Source organism: Protopterus annectens, chromosome 5.part0, assembly GCF_019279795.1.
Source record: "Protopterus annectens isolate FY-2018-M chromosome 5.part0, PAN1.0, whole genome shotgun sequence".
NCBI classification, from domain to species: Eukaryota; Metazoa; Chordata; order Ceratodontiformes; family Protopteridae; genus Protopterus; species Protopterus annectens.
In genome coordinates this window covers 1,812,520,054-1,812,547,053 of record NC_056735.1, presented here as the reverse complement: position 1 = coordinate 1,812,547,053, position 27,000 = coordinate 1,812,520,054, and the positions used below count along the sequence as shown (strand labels likewise).

General features: G+C 39.9%; 1 protein-coding gene across 1 annotated transcript in view; it reads right to left on the bottom strand.

Moving 5' to 3' along the window:
• The window catches only part of IMPG2 (interphotoreceptor matrix proteoglycan 2), a 1,485,782-nt gene extending 1,463,582 nt beyond the window's left edge, over positions 1–22,200 (bottom strand). The window contains exon 1 of the mRNA XM_044072040.1: positions 22,137–22,200. Coding sequence (XP_043927975.1) covers positions 22,137–22,200 — 64 coding nt within the window. The remainder of the gene's footprint in view (positions 1–22,136) is intronic.
• Between the last annotated feature and the right edge of the window lie 4,800 nt (positions 22,201–27,000).

Genomic DNA, 27,000 nt, shown 5'->3' with positions numbered 1-27,000 from the left:
ACATTTTTTCAGCTGTATAAATACCACCAGCTTAGAGATGTTTAAAGTGTTTGTGAGACAAATGTGGATGGTTTCAATCATTTTGAGCTGGTGAATATGTGGCATTTATAAGTCATAATGGAAACATTTGGTGTTGAGTGGGGGAGAATCAGTTGTATACATGTTTTAAATGTTCATTTAAATTTGCATATATTTTCATTGTAGTAGCAGTTTTGGGCGGCCATGGTGGTGCAGTGGTTAGCGTTGCCGCCTCACAGCAAGAGGTTCTCCGGTTCAATCCTCGGCTGGGGTGCTTCTGTGCAGAGTCTGCATGTCCTCCCTGTGGTCGCGTGGGTTTCCTCCGGGTTCTCTGGTTTCCTACCACATCCCAAAGACATGCTGTAGGTGGATTGGACACACTAAAGTGGCCCTAGGCTTGAATGCATGTGTGTGTGTGTGTGTGTGTGTGTGCCTTCTGTGGAAGGTTGGGCTCCAGGCTGGCAACTCGACACCGTAAAAGCTCCACTGCTAATCATGAGCAGATAGGTGATCTGCTGTGGTGAATCCTAACCAGGAAAAAGCTGAAAGAAAAAGAAGTGGCAATTAGCAGTTTATGTAATAAAGCAGCTGATATGGTGGATATGTTTTGGGGGTAGCAATGCTGCAAGTGGAATTGTATAGCCCAACATTCTTCTGTGAAAGGGAATGAGTTAAAAATGTGTGTGTGTGTTTTTACTGACCCTTTTATAATACACATACTGCTTACTAGGGAGATTAAAAAGGAAACAATGTGCTGAAGACAGGGAAGATGAAAGGAAGACTAGGACAACAGGCAACTTTGGTAATGAGCACTGTCTATGGTTACTGCTGATAGACTGGTAGAACTAGACATTCAAGATGCATTTTGGAAGGGAATTACTGTTAAATCTTTACCAAGAAAATATTGATATGGGATGTAAATGGGCTGAGAAACTGAATTAAAAGAGACAGAGTTTTAACTTTTATTAACAGAAAACCCTTATTATTGTTGAAGGAAAAGCATTTGTTGAAAGGTGACCATGAGAAATTAAAATGTGGATACCAGAGTCTTTATTTATCCTTGATGCAAGGAACAGAGAAGGGCTGTCAAATCTGGTATCACAGGGATTACAATTTTTCTGAAGAAACTCAAGACTCTATCAGGTTTGCTGTATGAACAGTTTTCTGGGAGGTGAAATATTTACTATAATTAGTGTATATCATCCCACTGCGGTGGTGGTGCTGCGGTAGCGTTGTCGCCTCATAGCAAGACATTGTCCCATTCGATTCTCAGCTAGAGCGTCTTCTGTGTGGAGGCATACATGAATGGGGCATGCCTTCGTTGAAGGTTGTGCGTCAGGGCTGGTAACCCGGTATGTAAAAATCCACTACCAATCATTAGAGGACTGGAGTTCCGCTGTGGCGACCCCTAACCGGGAAAAGCCGAAAGACACAAACAGTGTATATCATCCCCCAGAATCAACATTGCATAATCTGAAGGTGCTGCTGCTGGAATTGATGGGTGTTCTGGAGGGAACATCACTCATATTAGTTTGCTGTCTTTTGAATAAGATATTCACAGAGGACCAAGACTTGTAAGAGCTTCCAGGCTAGGTAGGAATATGTTGAAGTTTAAGGACGTAGTGGGCTCAGATGTGATACATAGTAAGGAGGAGAGAGTCAATACATATATTATTAAGGTTCATTCAAGATATGCTACAATAGATAGGATCTATATATCTGCAGAAATGTCATGGAATTGTTGTTGGATATTAGACCCAGAATTACACACTAGAGGTTTAGCAATTGCTTTTTGTGGTAGCTTTTTGTGGCTCCAAAGGAAGCTAAGTCAGTTGTTAGAAAGCAGAGAATCCATGCCGAGTTCTGCCTCGGTGTTAAAAGAATGGAATAGATGTAAAGCATCTTGCAGGAAGAAATAAAGAACCAGATTGTAGAGTCTAGATTTACAGCCACCTAGCAGTGTGAACATTGGCTCTAGATGTTTGCTGGTCACCTATGTGACACCCCAACCACATCTGCAAAAATGGGAAAAGGAGTGATGTAGATGGATGGAGGGAGGGAGGGATGATTTTCCTTTTGGAGTGGCAAAGCTGTCTTAAATGCGGTTTGCAACAGAGTGCCAGAATGGTGACAGCATTAGATAATGAGACTGAGAATGGCAAGCATGAGGTAACTAAATTAGTGCAAAAGGAATGTATATCTAGAAGAGGTACAAAACCTTTTGTTACGGCACTTTCAAAAGAACCAAATATCTAGCCATATGACTGCGACAACTCAGGGGGCCATACTGTCCAAAGAATTTGGGATCCAACAGATGATATAAGTGCCTTATATTTTTAAGCGAATACTACAATGATTTTACATTGATGTGGAAAAACTAATAACCTACAAAGATGATGACTTCTTCGAATGTTTGTCAGCTTTCTAAACTATTTACATCACAAATAGAGGCCTTGTTGGCCTGGGTTGATCTGGAGAAATTATTAAACATAATGGCAGGCCTTCTAAAATCTAAGTCCCCAGGAGATGATGCAGTAACTTTGAAGCCTCTGCAGTATGGAGCAGATATAAATAATCCTCGGAGGAACAATTCATGTTTCAGAAGAAAGCCCTGAAGCATGCAAGTCGGACATAGTTATAAACATTTCTAATTATGTTTTAAATGAAGCAGAGAAATCAATACTTAGTAAGGGACTTTCCTTTATTCCTTCGACTTCGTTTGATGTTGTGACTATTTAATAGATATTAAAGTTAGGAATGTTAATTTAAAAATTATGTTTGGTAATCAAGACGATAATGTTGTGGTTGGAAATAGGAAACCCTCCACCTATATACCCCCAATTAATCCGTTGTTGGAAGCCTTTGAAAAGGCTTGTGAAAAAGACTTATTGAAAGCCTTTGAAAATGACAGAGTGAATATTAAAAATTAATTCTTTAACATGACTAGTAAAGAATTGGGAACCCTAAAGAATTTACAATTGAATCCAGATATAATTATTAGGCCAGCCGATAAAGGTACGGCCGTAGTTGTATTAGAATATATTATGAAACCAGAATAAATGAAATGCTTAGTGATGTTAGTACATACCAAGAATTGAACACTAATCAGTTAAACAAATTGATTAGGGATATACATGGAGAATTATATGACTTGTTCATGTCAAATATTATAAGCAATGAGCTTTATAACTATTTTTTGATAGAAACACCATCAATCCCTACTTTTAGGGGACTGCCCAAAGTACACAAGGACATTATGAATCCACCAATGAGGCCCATAGTGAGTAGTAGAGGCTGGTTGACTGAGACATTGTCTATCTATGTGGAGAAATGCTTGAGACCAGTAGTTGCCAATAATGTGACTGTTATAAAAGACACACATTTTCTTGAGACTTTTTCTAGCTATGTAAACACTGACAGCAATGTTTTAGACTGTTATTTGGTTACGTTAGACGTTACATCTTTATTTACTAATATTCCCAATGACACAGGCCTTGATTATGTGAGACTGTTTTGATAAGCAGAGGGATCCCTAGAGGAGAGATTATTAGAATTATTATGTTACTAGAGATAATACTTAATCGTAATGTTTTTACATGTGGGAATAAATATTATTTACAAGCCAATGGAGTGGCAATGAGGACACCCTGCACTAATTCATACGCAAACACTGTCATGGCTTATTGGGAGCATACTTACATAATAGATAATATTCTGTTTAGTGAGAACATCATATATTATAAATGTTTTGTTGATGATGTCTTTATATTATGTAAAGGGAATCTTGAGACACTAAATGATTTTGTTTAATATATAAATGGTACCACTAGGTTTCTAAACTTTACAGCTAATTGGTCCAAGAAAGAGACAGATTTCCTTGATGTCCCTATAATTATAGGCACAGATGAGATCCATACACAACTGTTTAGGAAGAGTTGTAGAAAGAATACACTATTATATAGAAACAGCATGCACCCCCCCCATGTATATCGCAATATAGTGAAACTGTTCTGACCTGGTTTTACTATTAAAGGATGTCTACATATCCCAGGCCCATGGTGTGCCTTTGGATTTACTACTGATTGTTCATTTTTTATCATTAAGGCACTTCACCCTGAAGACAGAGTTTTTTACCGTAATTTATTAAGAATAATGAATGAGGTGATGGCTACTTTGCAGGCTCCATCTTCTTGGAATTAAGCAGTTATCTCATTAATATAAAGGGAGACAAACACTTAAAGCCTCGCTTCAACAGATCAATTTCTGTCTTGAACCAATATTAACTATAAAATACTGATATTGTGTTTAGCATTCAGACAGGCCCTAACCCTGTCTAATATGATGTATACATGCCAGTGTGTTTTTTTGTCAGGACAAGCTAATTAAAACCCCTTTTTCTTGAACCAGGAGACAGAGAGGCAGGGGAGTCTGTTGTCATGAGTTAGTCTGGGATGCCAAAAAGTGTTCTGACAGGCTGAATTGGTACTATTTGTTCTTGGCTGGCATTATGGTTATTTAACTTTCCTCAAAAATGTCTAACATTGTTATGGAACATATATCAGGGTGTGACTGCCTAGCTAATGGCAAATGCTGAGTTCTTAACATCTTTTACCCTGGGCAGGAGGGATGTTCATATGCTCCCTTCTGTTTGTTCTTTATATAGAGATATGGGTAGTAGCACTGGGGAAATAAGATATAGTGCACTATGCCAGTGAAGATCGAGAAACTGGTATTATTTATGGATGATCTGTCTTAAAGATTCAGACAAGCATTTATAACAATTTCATTAGTAGATAATTTAGCCAGATTTGAACTTACAGGATATATGTTCCAAAAAAATGCAGTCAATGGTGTGTTAGCACAGTCTCTGTCAAAACAATTTCTCTAGTTGTGGAATTATAAAAAATATTAAGTATCAAGGAGCAGATCTAGTACCTACATTAATAGACACAGTTAAAATTTCCTATGGGAAAGATTGTATTAGTAGATACTGGACTGGGATTTTGACCAGAAGATTCCAGCAGTTCAAAAGGTTATTATGCCAATGTTGTTGTATATGTTTCAGGCTAGTTCTGTATTTCCAGGTAAGGCCTTTTTTTGTAAGATTTGAAAATGTATTTGATCTCCTTTACTTGAAAGATGGAAGCCAACGGTAGGTTGGGTGAAGAGAATGAGAAGGAGTTGAGTATATGACTTGTAATATTACTGGATATCAACTTGACTAAGGCATATTATAAACAACAAACATCATTCCAAGATGGAACAAAATGGCTGATATTGTATTAACCTCTATGGGTGAAGATCCTAAAGTCATCTTCTAGTTTTGATTAGCCAACCTTCCTGGTCTTTTTGGAGATATTGAGGAGCCACATAAGTTATTGTTATGGAAAAGGCAGATGAAAGCATGGAAGTACTTCATAGTAGCAACAGATGTGAAGTCTCTTTCACATCAAAGATTTATCCATCTCTCATATACTGATTGTATAGATGCACATACATTGTGGAATGAAACCATTCAGTGGAGGTTTTGGCATTGTAACTTGGCCAAGATGTCAGCAACAGTATCATTTTAGTAACACAAAGTACCTGGTACCTAAAGGATTAAAAGACAAGCACAATTATTTGCTGGCAGAGTTGATCCAAAATAAATATTTTCCAGAATGAGAGAAATAATGATAAAGATTAAAGGTCCTAACCAGCAGCCTAAAGATCTAATTAGTAAGCTATACAAGGTGTTGAATAGGATTAGGGATCCAGTTAAATAAAGCACTGAGCAAGACTGGACTAAAATATTTGAGAAGAATGTATCCCCTTATCCAGTAATGCATAGTATGAGATGCTTCCCAAATATCTGCATGCTCCTAGTGAGTTATAACATATGCTTCCTAGCATTTCAGGTGACTTCTGTTGGTGTTGACTACAACACCCAGACACACATACATTGTGATGGCCTTTTGCCAGGTAGAATAAAATTATAACCAGTGTCATTTATGTTACATATGCCGGAGGAGGGAAATGGCATAAGCATAAGAGGGGGATGTGTTAGGCTTCATTTTATTTGTAGCTAAAAAAAGTAATCACCATAAGTTAGAAGAAACTGAAGCCATCGTACAACTAAGGATCTGTTTACACTAATACATGGAGACCTTTGTATACTGAAGCAGTACTGTTAAATGAAGGAGAAAGGTAATGGTACGTGAATAAAGAGTTATTCTGGTTACAAAGGACTGAATCTTACAGTTATTTTTAGGCAGTAGTGGGAATAGGTTGTCAGCAAACTTAATGATACATAGAATTCTAGTGATTTTTTTTTAAATAGCTTTGTCACTTTGAACATTATAAATGTGACTGTCTAATAATGTGCAATGTGCTGTTGTAACTTAAGCTGGGTATTTTATTTGACACAGAGAAGCATGATGTTCCTTCATTTTGGGAAACAGTTGCAGTTTAGTATAGTTATGAATACTATCAAAGAGGATGTAATTATACTGCCAATATTATTAGAGAAATATAATTCATATATTAGGTAAAAGCAAAATGTTACATGTTGCATTTCTTTATTTTTGCTTTTAAGGTTGTAATAAAAGTTATTTTGAGAAAAAATAGTTAATGAGGGCTCAGCAATTTTAATTGTAATCTATTTTAAAAGAAGCAAAATGTTATCCCTGTAGTGAAACAAAAGCTACATCCTTGGATGCTGGTGGCACCTTTTGAGTAGAGAAAAAACAGAATTAGTGGCACTACCATAGAATGGACAGAATCATATAATCCACTCACTGGATGAGATTATATAAAACTACAGATGTGTGTCTACATGCATTTGCCATAAGGATCAAATGTTATGGTCTTATTATATTATTTTGTAGAAGATAAAAAACCTGAGTTATGAGTTTTAAACTGCAGATGAGGTTTTAGTATGACTTATGGTGAAAAGATGCCAGAATGCAATGCCGGTGAGCAGTACAGTATTCAACCAGCAAATCTGGCAATTAAGGGATGGAGAAGACATAGTGGAATATGAATAATGGGATACTTGTTTTTGCAGTAGCATCCTCTGGTGAAGCCATGAGCCAGCTCCACTTGCATCTTATAAAATGCTTCAAAGCAGGTGACATAAATGTATGGAACCAAACAGGTAAGCTTGTTTTGCATGAACTGCACATCAGGTAAGTCACCCAGTTGCAGGAGTTAAGACATTAAAAAATGGTCCCATTTTAATGTGGCATCCCTGTCCTGTGGCATTAACTCCCTCCTTCCACAGATTTCATAAGACTATGTGCCAATAAGGCAATCCATCCCTCCTGAACAAAAATATTTCCACACAATGTGACTTGAGATATAACAGCCGGTGAATAGGGAAATAGTTAGTCTGTGGGTGGGCCAAAGTAGATACAGGTGGTTACTGCATCCAGATTTAAAAAGAAAAGTCTGCAAGACAGCTTTCCCAAAGATTACAGATAAATAATCATAACTGGCCTCAGGCAAAGGCCAACTAGGCAGCCGCCTAGGGAGACGCTCTAGCAGGGGTGTTTTTCCAGTAATCTGGATGATGTAGGTAGATCAGGATGGGGCACCAGTGGTGATGGGGGCACTGTGGAGCCCTTATGCCTAGGCACCAGTTGACCAAAGGCCAGTCCTGTAAAGAATCATCAGAAACACATAAAACATTTTCATATTGCTCTGCAAAACCACAACTGTGTGACCTGAAAAATTTTAATGATCCAGGGAAGTATCTTTTTTGTTAAGTACATTGATTCAGTAATTAAACTATTTGAGATTTGCAGTTCTCTCATCCTGGAATTACTTAGGTAAATATGTAAAAGATAAGTATTTATCACATCAGACTTATCTGGGAGAAGTTTGCAGTGAGTTGCTGTTGGTATTCTATCTCATACAAATCATCAACTTTGCTGTTTTCCCTTCCTGCTCCCATATTTGGGATGAATTAACCCCCTGTGTGGACATTCCACAGTATCACAATCCAGGCTAGGATAACATGCCTAGTCCCTCTGATTATCATTTCACTCTCATCCACTTAGAATAATCTCTAAGAAAGAAAACAAAAAAAACAGCAAAATATATAATAATATACATATATGCTTGCCCAACTTAAACAGCAGGTACTGGATGGACTGCATCATCCAGGCAGGAAGATGACAGGAAGGTGTCACATCTCAGAGCAAATAACTCCCTCATAGATCAACTAATAAGGTGTGTACATATCCAGTGTGTCTAATACTGGGAGTCCTCTGCTGCAGGTTAACTGTTTAGGAAAAACTAGTACTAGTTAACTTCCATGGAGGCCAAATCAAGAGACTGGATAAACTGCAAAAGCTTAAGCCCCCAAATTATGTAGCACTGGAGAACCAGTGAAACCCATCTTCTGCAGTGATTGTCTAAATGGTAAGACATAATAAAGGTGTGAACCATTGACCAATTAATTTATTCTTGAATAAACCAATGCAGACATGTCTCTGGTCAACTGGTCTTTGCAGAAATATTTTCCTATAGGCAACGCATACTTAAATGGCAAAACACACTGTAGCTGGCAATCCATTTGTAGCTGGCTTCCTTAGCCACTTCACGCCCCTACCACCCTGGAGTAAAGGACATGAACAGCTGCTTCATCTTCCAGAACACACATTTTCTTCAGGAAACCCTAGTGTTGTGTGTTCAGGAAGGGAGGGGCCCTTCCCTCCATAAATTCTGCTTCCTAAAAGAAAGCAGAAAGATACATGCACTGGTCTGGATAAAGGTTAAAAAACAATTGTGAAATTTCTTCCAGGAACAAATGCGAGTTACTCCTAAGGGATCCTTCATACTTGTAAAATACTAGATATTGTTCTTTCCAAATAAAGGCCAGAAGCTCGAGAACTTGAAAGAACACATGATAGCATAAAAGAAAAGAAAAGAAAATTATTGAAAGACAATGAAAGAAAAATATAGGATGAGGAATACACGTGCTGTAAATCATGGCATTCAAATCTGAAGAAGGGGAGTTCTTTACATATGGTAGAGGTACAGAAAACCATTAAAGGAAAGCACAATTAAGTAAGAACTTACTGTAACAGTCAATGTCCTAATGGTCACCGTTGCAGTATTCATAACATATGGATTTTCATCCACTGACGCCTGGCCTGAGCACTAAAGTTTTACCTTCCTGAGGGCATATGTTCAATGTGTAACCTCAGCCTGTACGTGTCAGTGTATATAGGCAGATGTACTCACAAGTACCTCAGACTAAGCCAGCAGTCTGAAGACTACTGAGAGAGGAAAGTCATCAGCTAGGAGGGTACAGCTCAAAGAAGTAAGTAAATCCCCCTGAAAGCAGTCTATTACCTGATAGCTTACAACAGAGGGAAAGAGAAATAATAGGAGCAAAGTAAGATAAGATGGGAAGGAGAGAGGGAAGGAATACTGCAACTGTGATCAGTAGGACATCTGCTATTATGATACGCTCTTACACAACTGTACTATGTCTTGACTGAAATCACTGTTGCAGTATTCCTGACATATGGGTGATTTCCAAAGCCAAAGGAGTTATAGAAGAGGGAGGTTGGCTAAAGGGGGGGATGAGCTGTCCAAGATACCAGACAGGACAGACCTAGCAAAGGTAGCCCAGGAGCTTAAAAAGGCATTGGTCTTGTAATGCTTGGTGAATGCCTGCACAGAGGGCCACGTGGCCACTTTTAAGATGGACCTGGCATCTACAGCCCTGTAGAATGACCCAGAGGAGGCCATCTACCTAGTGAAATGTGCTTTTGGACAGAAAGGCAATATTTTCACCTGTTCTATGTAACAGAAGGAAACAGATTTCAATATCCAAGATGCAATGGTTTGCTAAGACATGGGTTGGCCCAGTGTGGAATCCATGAATGAAACAAAAGGTCAGTCAGTTTTTCTGACAGTTCTTGTTTTGTCCAAGTGAAACCTTAGTTGCCTGTAAATGTCTAGTGAGTGGAGAATGTTTCCCCTTTATTTTGAGGATTAGGGAAAAAGAGAGGCAGGTGGATAGCCTGGCTGAGGTACACCTCATTCACTACCTTAGGCATGAATGATGGATTAGCCATGAGAGTCACTTTGTCCCTGTGGAAAATGAGAAAGGGTAGAAAAGCCATAAAAGCCTGAAGTTCAGATATTATGTAGGCAGAGGAAAGAGCCCACTGAAGGATAGTCTTCCAGGTACAGAATTTTAAAGTTGCAGAAGCTGCTGGCTCAAAAGAGGGTGTTGTAAGTTTTTTCCAGCACAAAGCTGAGATCCTAGGCAGGAGAAATAGGTTTCTTAGGTGGCTTAAGATGTAAGACTGTCCTCAAGAAAAGTTTGAACTCCATCCTGAACATGAGAGGAGGAGGATCAAGAGGCAAGCAAGCATTAATGGCAAGCAGATGGGCTTCAACGGAAGAGGAGGCCAGACTAGAGTATAATAATTCAGAGAGACATTTCAGGACAGAAGGGGAATATGATAAGAAAAGGTCCTGCCTATGCTTGAAGCACCAAACTGAGAATCTTTTCCACTTGGCTGTATATAATTTTCAGGTGGTAGGTTTTCTGGCTTCCTGTAGTACCTGAACCACCTCCTCAGAAAAGATGTGTTTTTAGGGATCAGAACCCAATCATCCACAGAGTGAGACTGAGAGGCTAGATTTGGATGGAGAAGCAGACCTTGCTGTTGAATGACCAGATCTGGTTGGAAAGGAATTTTCTAATAATTTCCTCTGGGCAGATAGAATAGGATGGGAAACAAATGCTGTCTTGGCCGAAAGTGGGCCAGGAGTAGGAATTTTGCAACTTCCTTTTTAACTTTTTAGAAGGATTTTTGAAAGTAGTGGCAGAAGAGGAAAGGCATATAAGAACTTCCCCCACCAGTGTAAAGAGAAGACATCTGTCCTCTAAGCTATGGGGAAAGGTCTCCTGGCACTGAATGGGGAAGCTGGTGGGATTTTGATGAAGCTGAAAGGTGCACTTGTGGTAGTCCCCATTGATGCAGTATTCTTTTGCAGACTTCTTTGTTCTAGGTTCATTCATGAGGGTCCTTCAAGGACCTGCTTAAAGAGTCTGCCAGTACATTCTTCTGTGAAGGAATGTATGCAGCTGTCAGAGTCATGCTCATCGTTGTGGCTAGGTACCATTCCTCCTGTGCTAGCCTGCACAGTGGTTAAGATTTTGTGCCCCACTGTTTGCTCAGATACCACATAACTGTGGTGTTTTCAGTGTACACCAGCAGTGAGACTGTGCTTTCCACAGATTTGTAGTGCTGGCAGAAGGGGTCTTGCAGGATGGGGGAAGGCTATTTCCCCTGCCCTCAGTGAGATCCTGTCCAAGCCCACATACTCTGTTCAAGGGACCTGTGTGAAGAGCTTGGATGGGTGGGGCTGGGGTGAAAAGAAGGCGCATGTTGAGCATGACCTATTTTTTCCACCAGAGTAGCTCCTTTTTGAGGCAAAGTAATAAGGGGATTAGGGTATCCAGGGGATGGGAATGTTGAGACCAGACTGATTTCAGGTACCACTGATTTTTTCACATACGTAGCCTGGCCAGAAGTAGCATTGGGATGACAGCTACCATGAAACCCAAGGTCCTGAGTATCTCCCTTGTTGTGTAGTGACACACTGAGTAGAGATTTCTGAAAAACTTTTTCCTAGGGAAGGAAAGTAAGCATTCTGTACATGTCTAGGCTGCAACTCAGAAAGACTAGGTCCTGAGTAGGTGTGAGATTTGATTTTTTGAAGTTGATTGTGAACTCTAGGATGGATAAGAGATCTACAGTGGAAAGTATATGCACGAGGAGGGGGTCTATGGAGAGAACTTGAATGAGTAGGTTGTCCAGGTAAGGGAAAATCTGAATTCCCTGTGTGTGACAGAAGTCTACCACTGGAGCTAGGCACTTTGTAGAAACTCTTACTGCTAAAGAAAGACCAAAGGGCAAAGCAGTAAACTTAAAAATGTGATGAGCCAGAGAAAAATCTGAAATGTCAAAAAAACAAAGCAACAGTACCAACAACCCAGTGAAGATCAGTCTGACAGATGCATGACCTGCATTCAGGCTGGTAGCGAGATAGTCTAAAGTACTTGTGCGTACATCTACCCATATACCCTGATACATACGACCTGAGGTCATGCATCAGATGTACAACCTCAGGAAGGTAAAACTTTGGTACCCAGGCTGGACATCAGCGGCTTGATTCTCAAATAACTGGTGCCAGAGCCATGGCATAAAAGTCAGTGCAAAAAATGCATAATTATACTATTTGGAAAGATGACCTCTTCTGCAAATTACAACATTGATAACACCCCCCCCCCCCAAAGAGTGGACTGATTGGTAAGGGACTTGGGAAGTCAGGTTGACAGTAACCTGAACTTTGATCGCCATGTGTCCATGGTGGTGAGAAAATCCTTCAATGTGGCAAGTAAGGGTATGGCATCCAGATCTAAGAAGATCATAGTGCCACTATAATCTCCCCTCATTACACCAATAATTAAGTATGATGCACCCTTTGACATTTACCTGACCAAGCATTTACAACAGCTAGAGTGGCCATAGAGGTTCCTCACTAAAATAATACAGGGTGTAAATAACATGTCCTGTGAGGACGGTCTTAAAGCCCTGTCCCAGGTCTCTGTCTCCTACAGACTACTAAGGGGCAATCTATGCCTAACTTACAAGGCTTTCTCCATTCCAACCCTGGTGGTTCTGTTACACATTTGTAAGCCAAACTATGCTAGAATTACCTTATCCAAGTATCTTAACCTCATCTTTGACAAAGACAAAACATGTTGGAGGAACAGGCATGTATCTCGGAGATTACCTCTTCTCTGGAACAGACTACCATTCATGTGAAGCAAAGCTCTTCTCTAAGCCTATTCAAATGCAATTTGAATCAATGGATGGGACATCACAAATTCATCCCTGGCTTGTCACCTGTGTACCTTAAAGACAGGGGAAGCTTGTAAATGCCCTAAGACACAGTCATATAGTGAAGCCATTCTAGTCCATAGGTTTTGATAATTGGGAAAACTGGGGCATGTATGTCTAGGCTTAAAAAGACTCTAGGGCCATTAGCCTATTAACCTCCTATGAAGGCAGAAGGGATAACAAAAGCTTTTGACATTTCAAACCATAATAATTCATAATACATTTTTGTGCCACAAGACCTTTATTCTGGTCCCACTGAAAAACATCTTTTATCATAAACCAAGTGTCAGAAAAATAAATCTCTTCAGCAGGGACATCTGATGAAATACCTTACTCAGCATCAGGGAACTCTGAGAAAGTTAATCTGAAACTTTTTTTTTCTTTCTGCTTGCAGGGAAAGGTTTTACTGCCAAGGAAGAAATGTCAAAAGTGGTGTGGGTGAATCAGTAAAAGTAAAGTAGAATATAAGTGATTCTAAGGTAAGTAAACCACTGACAGTCCCCCACAAGCATATTGTCCTGACCCAAACGCACAAAAGTTTACAATCCAAGAAAAATGTATGCAAAAAGTACAACCTTTTCTTACAGAAAGTTCAAACATTCCATAACTCCCTTAGAAATGCGTTGACAGTCTGAATACATTGAATTCTCTGCTAAACGCAATTATTTTCATAAAAGGACACACATTTTGTTCATGAAATAAAACTAAGCAGAATGTTTTCCCCAAAGGGGACTTATCTGCCCAGCTCTTGAAGATCACTAGCCAACCCACAGTTGCACAGGGCTAACTGAAGGAGTGCTCTCTTCAGCAGCAAAGAAAGCTCTGAAGCTTTTTGAGCTCAAACTGTCTTTTGTATGGAGTCCTGATTGAGCTCCTAACAGTTGGAGTGCATGGAAAGCACTCTTAGCTTTGGGAAGCTGGTCAGTTGCAGTGGGGTATGTTCCAGATAGCGTAGGCTACTGGAACAGTGAGATATGCTTGTTCGTCATTTTTATTCTTTCACATTAATAACGCCTCTATATAACTGAATGGATAAGTGGTACAACACACCACATGAGTCAGGTAACCTTACATCTCTGAAACTACATGAATCCGAAAGGCAAGGTTTTCAGAGCAAAACATCGCAAAACAATTGGTTATCAGTCATTGTTATCTTAGAAACTGTCAAAATACTATTCACTCAGGAAACACTTACACATTTCTTGTAAACAGAGTAAGAGCAACATTTCTAGGTGAGATATTTTGCACTGCTTTACTGTCTTGCTTTACAGAGCAGTACATCTACTACCACACTAGGCAGAAATGGAAACATTGATTAAGACAGGAAAAATATATTGCCTTTCACTGATAAACCTTGTGTAACATAGCATTTTTCTGCACTGGAAAATTAATGTAGTAACTTCTACTTGTCAACTTCCCTATACTTTCTTGTATTTTCTTTACCACATTATCTTTAACCACCAGTAATGCAAAATCATCTCCAGTGCAAAGCAAGACTCACCAATGACAACTTCTGTATTTTTATCTTTTATTCCATGCGCCTGAATATAGTTAATAGTTCAAAGGTGTATGGCATAGACAGAAAAAAAACATAATTAATGTTTAATGTGTGTATGGAGTGCAAGAGTTGTAAACAATAAATGACAATTATAAATGTAAATGTTTGACAAATGTGTTGCACCTAAGCACTCTATTTATAATTTACTGGGAAGTTAATGCTTTCCATTCTTTAAGGTCTCATACTAAAACCCAGAAGTACCTATGGATCAGGGCTGCCATACGTCCTTACTTGAGCAGGACTGTCCCAAGATCAGCTGCCCAAGCCTGTTCCACACTGCCTCTTAAAATTACGCCGAAACAGCGGGCTGTTCCACATTGAACAGAAGAGGCTCCACTTTGTGATTTTTGATTGGCTCATATACCAGTATATGTGCCAATCATAAATCGTAAAGCAGAACCACTTATGTTCAATGTGAAACAACAGGCTGTTTTGCATTCAACAGAAGAGGGTCTGCTTTGTGATTTTTGATTGGCTCATATACCGACGTATGGGCCAATCAAAAATCGCAAAGCAGATTGTGTAATGCGGAACAGCAAGCAGTAGACATTATTTTAATATACTATAAAAGTCACACTTTTAACTGTATAGCTCATACTTTTTTAAACCCAGTGTTGACACAGTAATGCAGGCAATAAATTAATCTATATTTTCTTCCATGGAACAATGACGGAAAAAATGGTGCATTGTAACATAGCCTCAATCTTACACTTTATAAAATATATTAGACATGTATCAGCCTTCAGAAACTTAGATTTAGGGACAAATACAGCATACAGAAAAATAGATCTCATCAGTACACTCTGCTGTCTTACTTTTGTTTGCACCAACTGATAAATTACATTCTTTGTTGCATCAAGTGAGTCTGTAAAGCAGATGCATTATATTGACAGAAAAGTTAGGATAGTTTGCTATTTCACTGAGAGCAGCACAAGGAAGATTTCACTGAAAGACGAATTCAGTGAACAGTAACTATTGCTCTTTCTCCATTACTCTGCAACCTTGTAAGTTGATATAGGGGGTGCAAGTGACCCCCCTGCAAAAAAAAAAAAAAAACTTTCATTGAAAGTGATTTTCAGCAAATATTTTTGCACACTTGTCTGTTGAGGAAATGTCATCTAATAATCAGGAATCTAGAATCTATACATCTCAAAAATAATATGAACTGGAACTGGTAGCTTTACATCAGGTGATAGTTTACCATTCCCTGTGGTCTCATCTTTCCAAGACAGAGAATTTTCAGTCATTCCTTAGATTACTACATGTACCTAGAGAGACTTTCATCTTTGTTGTGTTCACAACTTGATCCAGCTCTAAATTTTTAACTAAAGCTGAAGAGCACCATCATTACTAAAAGCAATTTACAAAACAAACAATAAAAGTATTCTGCATGTATCAGTACTGAGCAAAGCTTGCTCACAACCAACATAATCAACATTATAACCCTTTACCCCTAAGCTACAGAAAATAGGTTATTAGTACAAATATGAACTAAAATGATTTCTAATATATGAAGGCATTCACAATGCAAGATCTACAATACAAAAATACTATCTTCAGCAACCCTTATACTACTTTCTGGTGCAACCTGCAACAATAAAATGATACCACATAAATGTCTTTAGCATCCTGCACAGCCACATTTCTCTATGCACCCCCAGAAACATAGCTGGTTCAACCAGTGTCCTGAGATGGCACTAAGAGCCAGAGCCCCACCTCATCAGCACTTGAAGTGAAAAGCAAAAAAGTTAGTAAAAGTTAGAACTGGGCCCTGCCAATCTCTTCCATTGAAGAAGAAAAACAGACAGATGGCCAGATGCATGACATGCCCCCCCCCCCCCCCGAGCCATTCAGGTTCTATTTATTTGGCCTGCCCCTAACCCTCATTCAACATAATTTCTTCTTTTAAACCATGGCAATTGCTACAGTTTATACCCTGCCTGCATGGAGTGCTAAGGTGCCCATGTTTATGTTTAAAAAAAAATCTTTGTTTTAAACTGTGGCAAACAATTGCTACAGTTTACATCTTGCCTGCACAGAGCACTATGGCACTCATGTTTTAGTTAAAAAATCTTTTTAATCTGTAGCAAACGGCTTGTTATAAATGTAACAAACAGTTGGTATAGTTTATTACCCTACCTACACAGAGAGCTACATCATCATTTTGGTTTTAGTTTAAAAAAACAAAACAAGTTTTTTTTTTTTACTTTCAAACTGTAGCAAACAGTTGCTACAGTTTAAACTGTACATGGCACTCTACAGTGCTCCAGTTGACTGCAAATGCAATACTAGCTTTTAAAAGCCAGTATTGCAATAAAGAAAGATTGTGATCAGTTAATCATGCCCCCTAACACTTTGTGCAGGGGCAGATGCCCATCTCACACTACCATAGCTATGCTACTGTGTACCCCACACATAACTGCAGTAAATGAAACATAGCTTAAGCCACACATCAAGGATGAAAAAATACTACCTCCTTGTGATTATATAATCCATAATGTTTGTATTGGCATAAGAGCTTGAAGCATAGCTAGTATAGTGTATGTATGTATGTATAGTATATAAAGACAAAAGTTTCACCTTGCCATGTAAGCAGAAGAAATACCAGACAACAGTAAGGTTGAAATTCTAGTAGCTACACCTAAAATTAACACACAAATTCAACATACATAGCACAACCACCTCCAACTACAAAGTCAGCATCAGAAGACATATTATCTTGAATTACTACAAAAACATCTCTAAAGATAATAATCCTAGGTGAGCTTAACAGTAAATACCCTGTCAATACTGAAAAGCATAGCCACCACAGTATTAGTCTATATGGATTAACTAATACGAACAACCACATAAATAAAGTTACTAATAAAGTATTTTGGATGGGATAATAGACCCAGAAAAATTACCCATGAATGAATTATGCCAGAAACTATTCATTACTACAACTTAGTCTATGCCATAAAGAAACTTTCTTCTTCCTTCTTTCGGCTTTTCCCAGTTAGGGGTCGCCACAGCGGATCACCTGTCTGCTCGTGACTGGCAGTGGAGTTTTACAGTGTCGAGTTCCCTGCCCGATGCCCAACCTTCCACAGAAGGCACACACATGCACGCACGCACTCACGCCTAGGGCCAATTTAGAGTGTCCAATCCACCTACGGCATGTCTTTGAGATGTGGGAGGAAACCAGAGGAAATGCACGCGACCACAGGGAGGACATGCAGACTCCACACAGAAGGCATTCCAGCCAAGGATCGAACTGGAGAGCCTCTTGCTGTGAGGCAGCCCACCAAAATCCCTTCCATTGGAAGGGGCTGTAAGTTACTTCAAGAAAACCTTTTTTACTATATTAGACTCCCATGCCTTTTCAGGAAAGAAAAGGGTCAAATCAAACTTACACCATAGCTAACACAAGAAATAAAACTGCCAATGCATAATAGTGCTACTGGTTTTCCCCTGCTCTTTGAGTCTGCCCCAGCCCCTACAGAGACATTAAATTCTAACCACAGGACTTGAGTTCCACTTCCTCCCACCCTTACCTTGTTGTGGTTTTAAAAGACTCTCTCTCTGGCTTCTGTCCCTTATGGTAATATGGCTTCCAAAGTCCCTCCCTGCCCTCTTTCATTGCTTTTGTCTGTTGTTTAACTTATTTAAGAACTTTCCCACCATTTTCCATATATCCATAATACTAAGTGCCCACCCATCAAACCAGTACTGCACTTGAGTAAACCTCCCTTACCACAAATTGTCTCTTGCTCATTTTTCCAGAGCTCCATCTGTTTGGTGCCCTCACCACACTCCGAGGGGTATTGAGTTAATCCTGCTCCAGCCTTGTTAGATAAAAGAGGGGAAAGTGGTGCATACCATCTAGCTGGGCCTGGCTAAGGCATACGATACAATACCCCATTCGGATAGAGTTGGCAATGTTACCGAACTAAGAACAAACCCCTACATAACTCTAAGGATTGCCAGCTGGTTGTAAGACAGGACTCAAGTGGTCAGGATTTGTGAGACTACCTCCACTAAGAGGTCATTCACCAGCAGGGTACCTCAGGGCTCTATACTTTGTGGAGGTAAAGGTTAATGTGAAGTGCCTTTGGCTCACCAAGTTCACAGATGACTGCAGATTGGAGGCTATCATAGATTCCTCTTATGACACAAACATCTTACAAGAGGGTCTAACACAGACAAATGACTGGTATCAAAGTCACAGATTAAAACGTAATGCCAATAAATGCATTATAGTGCATAATGGAAAAGCTACCACCCAGGCTAATTACTTCATCAATACAGCACCCCTAAGACTTGACCCAGTAGTCATAGATCTAGGAACATATGTACAGTGGATATAAAAAGTTTACACACCCATGTTAAAATGCCAGTTTTTTGTGATATAAAAAAATGAGAACACAATAAATCATTTCAAACCTTTTCCCACCTTTAATGTGACCTATAACCTGTAGAATTCAATTGAATAAAAAACAAATCTGTTAGGGGGAAAATATAAAAAATAAAAAATGTACAATAAGCTGGTTCCATAAGTGTGCACACCCTTAAACTAATATTTTGTTGAAGCAACTTTTGATTTAATTACAGCATTCAGTCTTCTTGGGTACACACCTGCCATCAATTAAATAGACTCTGATTAACCCCAAATAAAGTTCAGCTATCCTAGTAGGATTTTCCTGACATTTACTCAGTTGCTTGCTACAACAAAAGCCATGGTTCACAGAGAGCTTACCAAGCATCAAAGTCATCTCATTGTTGAAAAGTATCAGTCAGGAGAATGGTACAAAAAATTTCCACAGCATAGGATATACCATGGAACACAGTGTAGACGATCATCAGAAAGTGAAGAAAATATGGGACAACAGTGACGTTGCAAAGAACTGGACATCCCTCCAAAATTGATGAAAAGACAAGACAAAAACTGGTCAGGGAGGCTGCCAAGAGACCAACAGCAACACTAGAAGGAGCTGCAGGAATTTCTGGCAAGTACTGGTGATGTACTACATGTGGCAATAATCTCCCGTATTCTCCATATGTCTGGACTACGGGGTAGGGTTGCAAGACGGAAGCCTTTTTTACACAGAAAACATCCAGCCCCAGCTAAAATTTGAAAAGCAATACATCAAGTCTCCCAAAAGCATGTGGGTAAAATGTGCTATGGTCTGATAAGACCAAGGTTGAACTTTCTGACCACAATTTCAAAAGGTACGTTTGGCGCAAGAACACTTTGCATCACCAAAAGAACACCATCCCCATAGTGAAGCATGGTGGTGGTGTATCATGCTTTAGGGTTGCTTTTCTTCAGCTGGAACTGGGGCTTTAGTCAAGGTGGAGGTAATTATGAATAGTTCCAAATACCAGTCACTTTTAGCCCAAAACCTTCAGGCGTCTGCTAGAAAGCTGGAGGAATTTCACCTTTCAACAAGACAATGACCCCAAGCATACATCCAAATCAACAAAAGAATTGCTTCACCAGAAGAAAATTAAAGTTTTGGAATGGCCCAGCCAGAGCATAGACCTAAATCCAATATAAAAGCTGTGGGGTGACCTGAAGAGGGCTGTGCACAAGAAATGCCCTCGCAATCTGACAGATTTGGAATGTTTTTTGCAAGAAAGAGTGGGCAAATATTGCCAAGTCAAGATGTGCCATGCTGATAGACTCCTACCCAAGAAGACTGAATGCTGTAATTAAATCAATAGGTGCTTCACCAAAGTATTAGTTTTAGGGTGTGCACACTTATGCAACCAGCTTATTGCATGTTTTTTATTTTTTATATTTTTCCCCTAACAGCTTTGTTTGTTTTTCATTTGAATTGTACAGGTTATAGGTCACATTAAAGGTGGGAAAAGTTTTGAAATGATTTATTGTGGTCTCATTTTTTATATCACAAAACCTGGCATTTTAACAAGTGTGTGTAAACTTTTTTATAGCCACTGTAGATAGTAATCTGGCCTTTCACTGACATGTAGCCCAAGTAATAAGAAAGTCATTCTGTGTCGTACAACTTATAAGTAAGGGCATGGCATCCAGGTCCAAGGAAGTCATAGTGTCACTTTATTCTGCCCTTATCAAAAACATCAACGACTATAATGCCCACTTCAGCATGTACCTGATGAGACATATGCAGCAGTTGGAATGCCCACAAAGTTTCCATACCAGAAGAATCCAAATTATAAACACATTGTCCTATATGGGTTGTCTTAAAGACCTATCTCTGTAATTGGTCTCCTACAGATTACTGAGAGGCATTCTATGCCTGGCATACAAGCCATCCTCGGATCCAACTCCGATGGACATTTTGTACATCCACAAAACCACCAAAATCAGAACCACTAGATACAACATTTTGGTGTTGTGTAAGTCACATGTTCATACAGAGGCAGGTTTTTCAGTGATGCTTATTAGCATACTGCAGGTCAGATTTCACAAACTTCAGTGGGAGAGGGTCATTATAGGAAGTGCTAAGGGTTTGCAGTTTGTCTTTTTGTATTTTCCTTCCCCCACCCATAGGTTATTAAATAAGTTGAATGACTGGTTTAGCCTCAGCCAGAGATGCTATCTAGTCACACTCAGATCTGCAGCCTTTGCAGCAATGAAATTACATCTTCTTTAGTATGCACTTGTCTTTTGTAAAATTTTGTGGAATGATTATCCCACCCTAGGTAATTGTACTTTTGTTTGTTGCTACATGCTTTTTTTCCCCCTTCACTGGTAATAATCTTTCATATGGCCTGCAATAGTGTTGCTTATTAGTGCATGTACTCATGCAGACATACCTTTATAATCAGATGGTTTTCCGCATTTCACAGGACAGCATTGCTTTGGACAGTTACATCTTGCAAACAAACCCATTGAGTTGCAAATGGCCTAATACTCTAGAAGAATAAAATCTTATATAACTTTTCAATAAGTATAACTTTTCAATAAAATGTCAGACAACTTTGAAAATGAATCTTTTTACTGTACTACAAGTATTTTTACATTAGCTGATGCCCTTCAGGAAACTGTTTACATAATACTGATTCCATCCAACTAAATGTATTTTTTTCCTCTCTGCATTGTGTTAAAATGTTTGGAGCTTTCACACTTTTCCTAAACATTTGACAGCAGTAGAGTTACACTGACTACCATTTGAAAGTTGAGGCAAACATAGTCTCTACATTTCCCCATATTTTCTTATGTATGTGCATAAGTGGCACTGAAAACAGCACCAGTACTAGTGAGAGTATAAATTCATTCACAGCATCTGTGGACATATGAGAATAGCAGCTAACAAACACCCTCAGTACAGGTAATTAGGTGGCTTACAAAAGGGTACTACAGCAGTTTAGAGACACTAGGAAGTGCTAGGTTGTCCAGCTGTATGGCTCATAGCAGTAAAACAAGGGAGGGCGCATGCTCTGCTACTGTTAGAGGCTGATTAAAACACATTGAAGGCAGCGTTACACCTGGCAAATGATCAGATGGCTGCACAAAACCATTGGGTGGCAGTGTGAGCCTTATGGGACAAAGTCCAAATAATATGTTGCCTACATTACCAGACACTGTGCCTACAACACAGAAGCCCACTCACAGTTTCATCATAGACTGGCACTTAGGAAGGAGCAGTTCTCTGCCATGAGAAGGGTACCCTGCTTACCAGCTTCAGGTGAAGGTTGTATTGAAGAAAGTGATGAAGCTTGGAATCCAAACATATTCCCCATGCTCAGTTAGATTCCACGCTCATTTAGCATAGCGGCAGCTTCTCATGTGCAGTGGGCAGGGACATCATGGAAGAACATCAAGAAATTAGGAAGATGGAAGTCCAATGCTTATGAAAGATAGCTGAAAAATAACCTCCTCTAACACACCTAATATACATTGCAGCTTCCAACAATACTTTTTTTTGACTGGACCTTCCTGCATGTTTGATCACCTGGTACCTTGCTGGTGCTCTTTCATGTGAATGGAAACACCTGGCTTATATATGCTGACATTACCTGCAATGTATTGTGGCAGAAAAGGTAGAACATGTAACATTTGTGTTAAAGCCTAAATTATATTTACAATGAGGCCACAAAGTTTGCTGAGCTGTACACCCTTCCACAATCCTTACTGTTGCCTACTATTCATGGTGATACTTATATCAGGGGTTCAAATGGCATTGTTGATATGTGCAGTTTTTGCTCTGTATGCCATTCTTCAGCAGACAGAGTGCTGTCCATCAGTAGGGAACATGACCCATTCCACCCTGCTTGACGTTATACAGCTATGCAAATGCACACCACCATGAACACCAACACCAAAGACTGCAATCTTTTATAGACACAGAAATAGAACATGACAGAGTAGGAAACTTAGAAAGTACACAAATAAATTCCAACACTGTACAACATTATATCACTTAAGGAAAAATTCAGCAAAAGTACATTAAACATGTACTTCATACTTCTCCCTCAATGTGCATGCAAAATACATCTGAAAATGAGTACCTCGTCACAGTTCAAGGGAAAAAGCTCTCAGAAGTAATAAGTACAGTCTTTCTACCATTAGTATGTCACAACCAGCAACAAAGCATGCAACTGTTTCCAATTCTGTTTTACAAAACCTACATTTGTCTGTTTCTCCCACATGTTCAATGGCCTTTGTAAATCAATGTGTATGTAGCCCACTTTCTTGGGCTGCCAATACTAACCTTTCATCTCTTGGTTTGAATTCACCTCTCAACCATTCCTGCATTTAATCCTGATTAACATCAGGTTCTTCCAGAAGTTTTCTATACTTACAACTATATTTATGCATTTTCCACATCTCTTGCCTTCTCATCTGATCCTTCACCTTATAATCTTTATTTTGTTTTTTTGGCACATTCAATTGTTGCCTAATTTTTATCTACTTCTGGTTTGATTTCCATTCCTGCTTGACACCGATATGCTTCTGCTAAGTTAAGCAGAGAAGTCATCTTAGATTTATTCTCTTCATCTTTCAAAACTTTCACTAGATGTGGGTCTTGTGAGGTCAGCAGATATGTATGCAGTCCCATAATTGCAGATCCATGCATATAATCAGTTTCGAAGATACCCATACTCCCTTACGAACAGGGAATGTATACTCTTGGTATACACTGATTTTTATAAATCATTTGGTGAGCATGAAGAATCCTTCTAGTTTTCCTGTATAATCTAGCCAACACATTTTGGGGCCAGTCAATAGCTCCAAAACTGTAAGTTATAACAGGAAAAGCAAATTGGTTTATAGCTTGAATTTTGTTCCTAGATGTCAACTCTGTTTTTAGGATTAATAGGATCGTAGGAGATTACTAGGCTAATGGTTCTGGGCCCTTACAAGCCTAGCCAAGAGTTTATCCCCAAAAAAGAAACCTCAGTTAGCACCTGTCACCCCTGTGACAAAGATGGAACCCCTGGGACAAATTTGTGGTTTTCCATCCACTCATCAAGGTTGCTCTTGAAGAGGGTCAGAGAGGTGCTCTATTTTACATGTATGGGAAGTCTATTCCAGAGATGGGGCATCCACTGGGAGACTAACATGTCTCTCCAGCAGGTTTTGTTGATGTTGCATATTAGATTTAGGCCTTTCAAGTGGGTAATGAGTGAGGAGTTAAACTTATGGATATGGAGCATCTCTAGTAGGGCCAGGTCCGATATTACCTTGTAGGTGAGACACAGATCAGCTCTGAGCAATCTGTACAATACCGAGTAGAGTGATAGTGATTTGAGGCTGTCCACATAGGATAGGTGTTGGAGGCCATGGATTCTCTTTGTGAGGTATTTCTGTGGCCTTCTAGTTGGTGCAGGTGTTTAGAGAGGTACATACCAAATGGGGCATTATACTCAATTATAGGCCTAATGAGGTATGAGTATAGAGAGTTAATAACCACCTTTTTTTCTAGATGCAATCTCTTTACTTATGAGATGAACCAAGTAAAAGGCTTTTCTGACCATGGCTGCTATATGATGGTTGAATGTGAGTTTGTTGTCAACCTGAGTACCCAGGTCTCTTACCACAGGTTGTGTGCTTAGGGGGTTGTCGTTGATGTGGTAATTAGTAGGGGCCATGTTTTTGCCAAATGGTATGACAATACATTTTTCTGCATTTAACTTAAGGCTATGACTTTGGCACCAGTCATTTCTTGCTGAGACCCTCTTGCTGCATGTTAACATCATTTGGGGAGTCAGTGACAGCACCCAACTTACAGTCATCTGCAAACTTGGTCAGCCACAGGCCCTTTGTCTTTGCCTGGACCTCTGAGAAGTAGATGCCAAACAGTAGGTGTCCCAGGACAGATCCCTGGGGAACACCACTAGTGACAGGTCTGCTGGTGGAGGCACCTATTTTGATCTTATGGGTCCTATTGGTGAGCCAGTTGGCCACCCACCTGACAAGATAGGGATTTACACCAAGTTGTGTTAGCTTTAAGATGATGCCCGAGTGGGGGATTGTGTAAAGGCTTTGGCCAAGTTAGGGTTAGCTTTATATACTGACTTTCCCTCATCCAGGGCCTTGGTGACAGTCTAAAAGAAGTCAACCAGGTTCAACAGGCAAGATCTGCCCCTAACAAATCTGAATTGGGTGGGGTCAAGTGCTTGAAGATTGCCTATGTCCTTATTTATGAGATCCATAATAATACGCACCATGGCTTTACAGATCAGACTTGTCAGGCTAATGGGGCTGGGTTTCCTAGGTCAGTACTGCACCACCTTTGTGCAAGGGAATGACAATGGCAGTTCTCCACTCTGCTGGAATGAAGCCTGTAATTAGGCTGTGGTTGAATAGGGTGCTCAATGGCAAAGCTAGTTCTTGCTGGAGATGGTGCAGAATACAGCCTGGGATACTATCAGGTCCCATGGAAGCTGTGTTATTTGCCTTGGATAGGGCCTTTAACACTTGATCTATGGATATATGAGGTGCAGGACAAGTATTGGGGATGTCGAATGGGCCTTTAGGGGGGATGGGGGGTGAAATTTGCACTGAACCTATCAGCTAGCAGGTTGGCTAAGTCAACAGGATCAGTGTAAGTGGTACAATTAAGTACTAATTCGGAACAAACCTGGGCTTTGCCATGGATCTTCCTGATGTAACTGAAGAAGGCTCTGTGGTTTCTCTGTTTTGGAGGGTAGTTTTAATTCATAATTGGCTTTGGAGGTTTTCACTAGTGATCTAATTTGCTTGTTGAGGCTGAGGAGAGAGTTTTTCCAATTTGGAATTTGTTCCTTTTTACCATTGGACTACAGTTTCTTCCTTTTGTTGCAAAGCCTGTTGATAGAGGATGTCCTCCAGAGAGGTTTGTGTTTCCTTGAGGAGCAAGTTTTAGTTCTGCTGGGTATGGCGAAGTCCATGCTGTTGTACAGGTGCTTGTATACTGTACTGGTGTACTGTTCAGCACAGTTGTGGTGGTGGTATGAAGCTACTGATACCTTCCCTTAGGAGGTTGTAGTCAGCTTTTGAGAATTTTTTAGTCTAGTTACAGCTGAGGGGATTAGGTGGGATAGAAACTTTGAATGAGACAGACCAATGTTCTGATCTCACCAGGGAAGAACATACTGTGGGAGTGGTGAAGTGGTCAACCATGTTGGTGAGAACAAAATCCAGAATTTTATCTCCCCTCATAGTGGATGTGACGAGCTTTAGAACTGAAGTCAAGGAATCACTGGGTGAGTGCATTCATGCAGGAATAGTTCACCCAGTCTACACTGGGGTAGTTGAATTCACTAAGGATCAGGGTGTTGGGGGTGGGTACCTTGATGGAGTCAAGTAGGTCCAAGTAGGAGGAGTGGGTGCCCTGAGTCATGGAGGGGGTCTATAGCTGGCTATAACTTGGATGAGTGTCTTCCCAATTGTCAGTTGCACCAAGAGTAATGCCAGTGCATCATGCTGACAAACCAGTCTGGAGGTGTGCCTGTCCTTAATGAAGATAGAGACTCGACCACCCTTAGTCTTTACAACTTGGTTTTGAGGTAGAAAAATGTGGAATGAGGTATAGCCTGGTAAGACAGGGGTGCTCTCCACAGCCCTGAACCAAGTTTCTGGGACTGCACAGACATCAACATCTTCCAGTGTGAGAAGAGCCTCCATAGGTTCATAGGTTCATACTAGGCTATCTACCCTAGGGCATTTATAAGCCTAGCCAGAGTGTGTTTAATTTTGCTATGCCCTTTTTCGAGGTTAGTATACTGTGCCTCTGTCTAACAGTGACACAGAAGTGATACCCGGGGTAAACCTACAATCTCCCATCCACTCATCAAGATTCCTCTTGAAGAGAGTCAATGAGGGACTCTGCCTAACCTGAACTGGGATTTTATTCCAGAGTGAAGGGAGCCTCTGGGTTATGAATCTGTCCCTCCAGCATGTCCTATTTATTTCAGTGCTGAGGTTCAAGTCTCTCGAGCGCATAGCTCGATGGGATTTGGATTTTCTGAGGTGCAGCATGTCCATTAATTCCGGGTTGGACATGGCTTTGTACATCAGGCAAAGATCGCCTCTGAGCAGGCGGTATGCCACTGAGT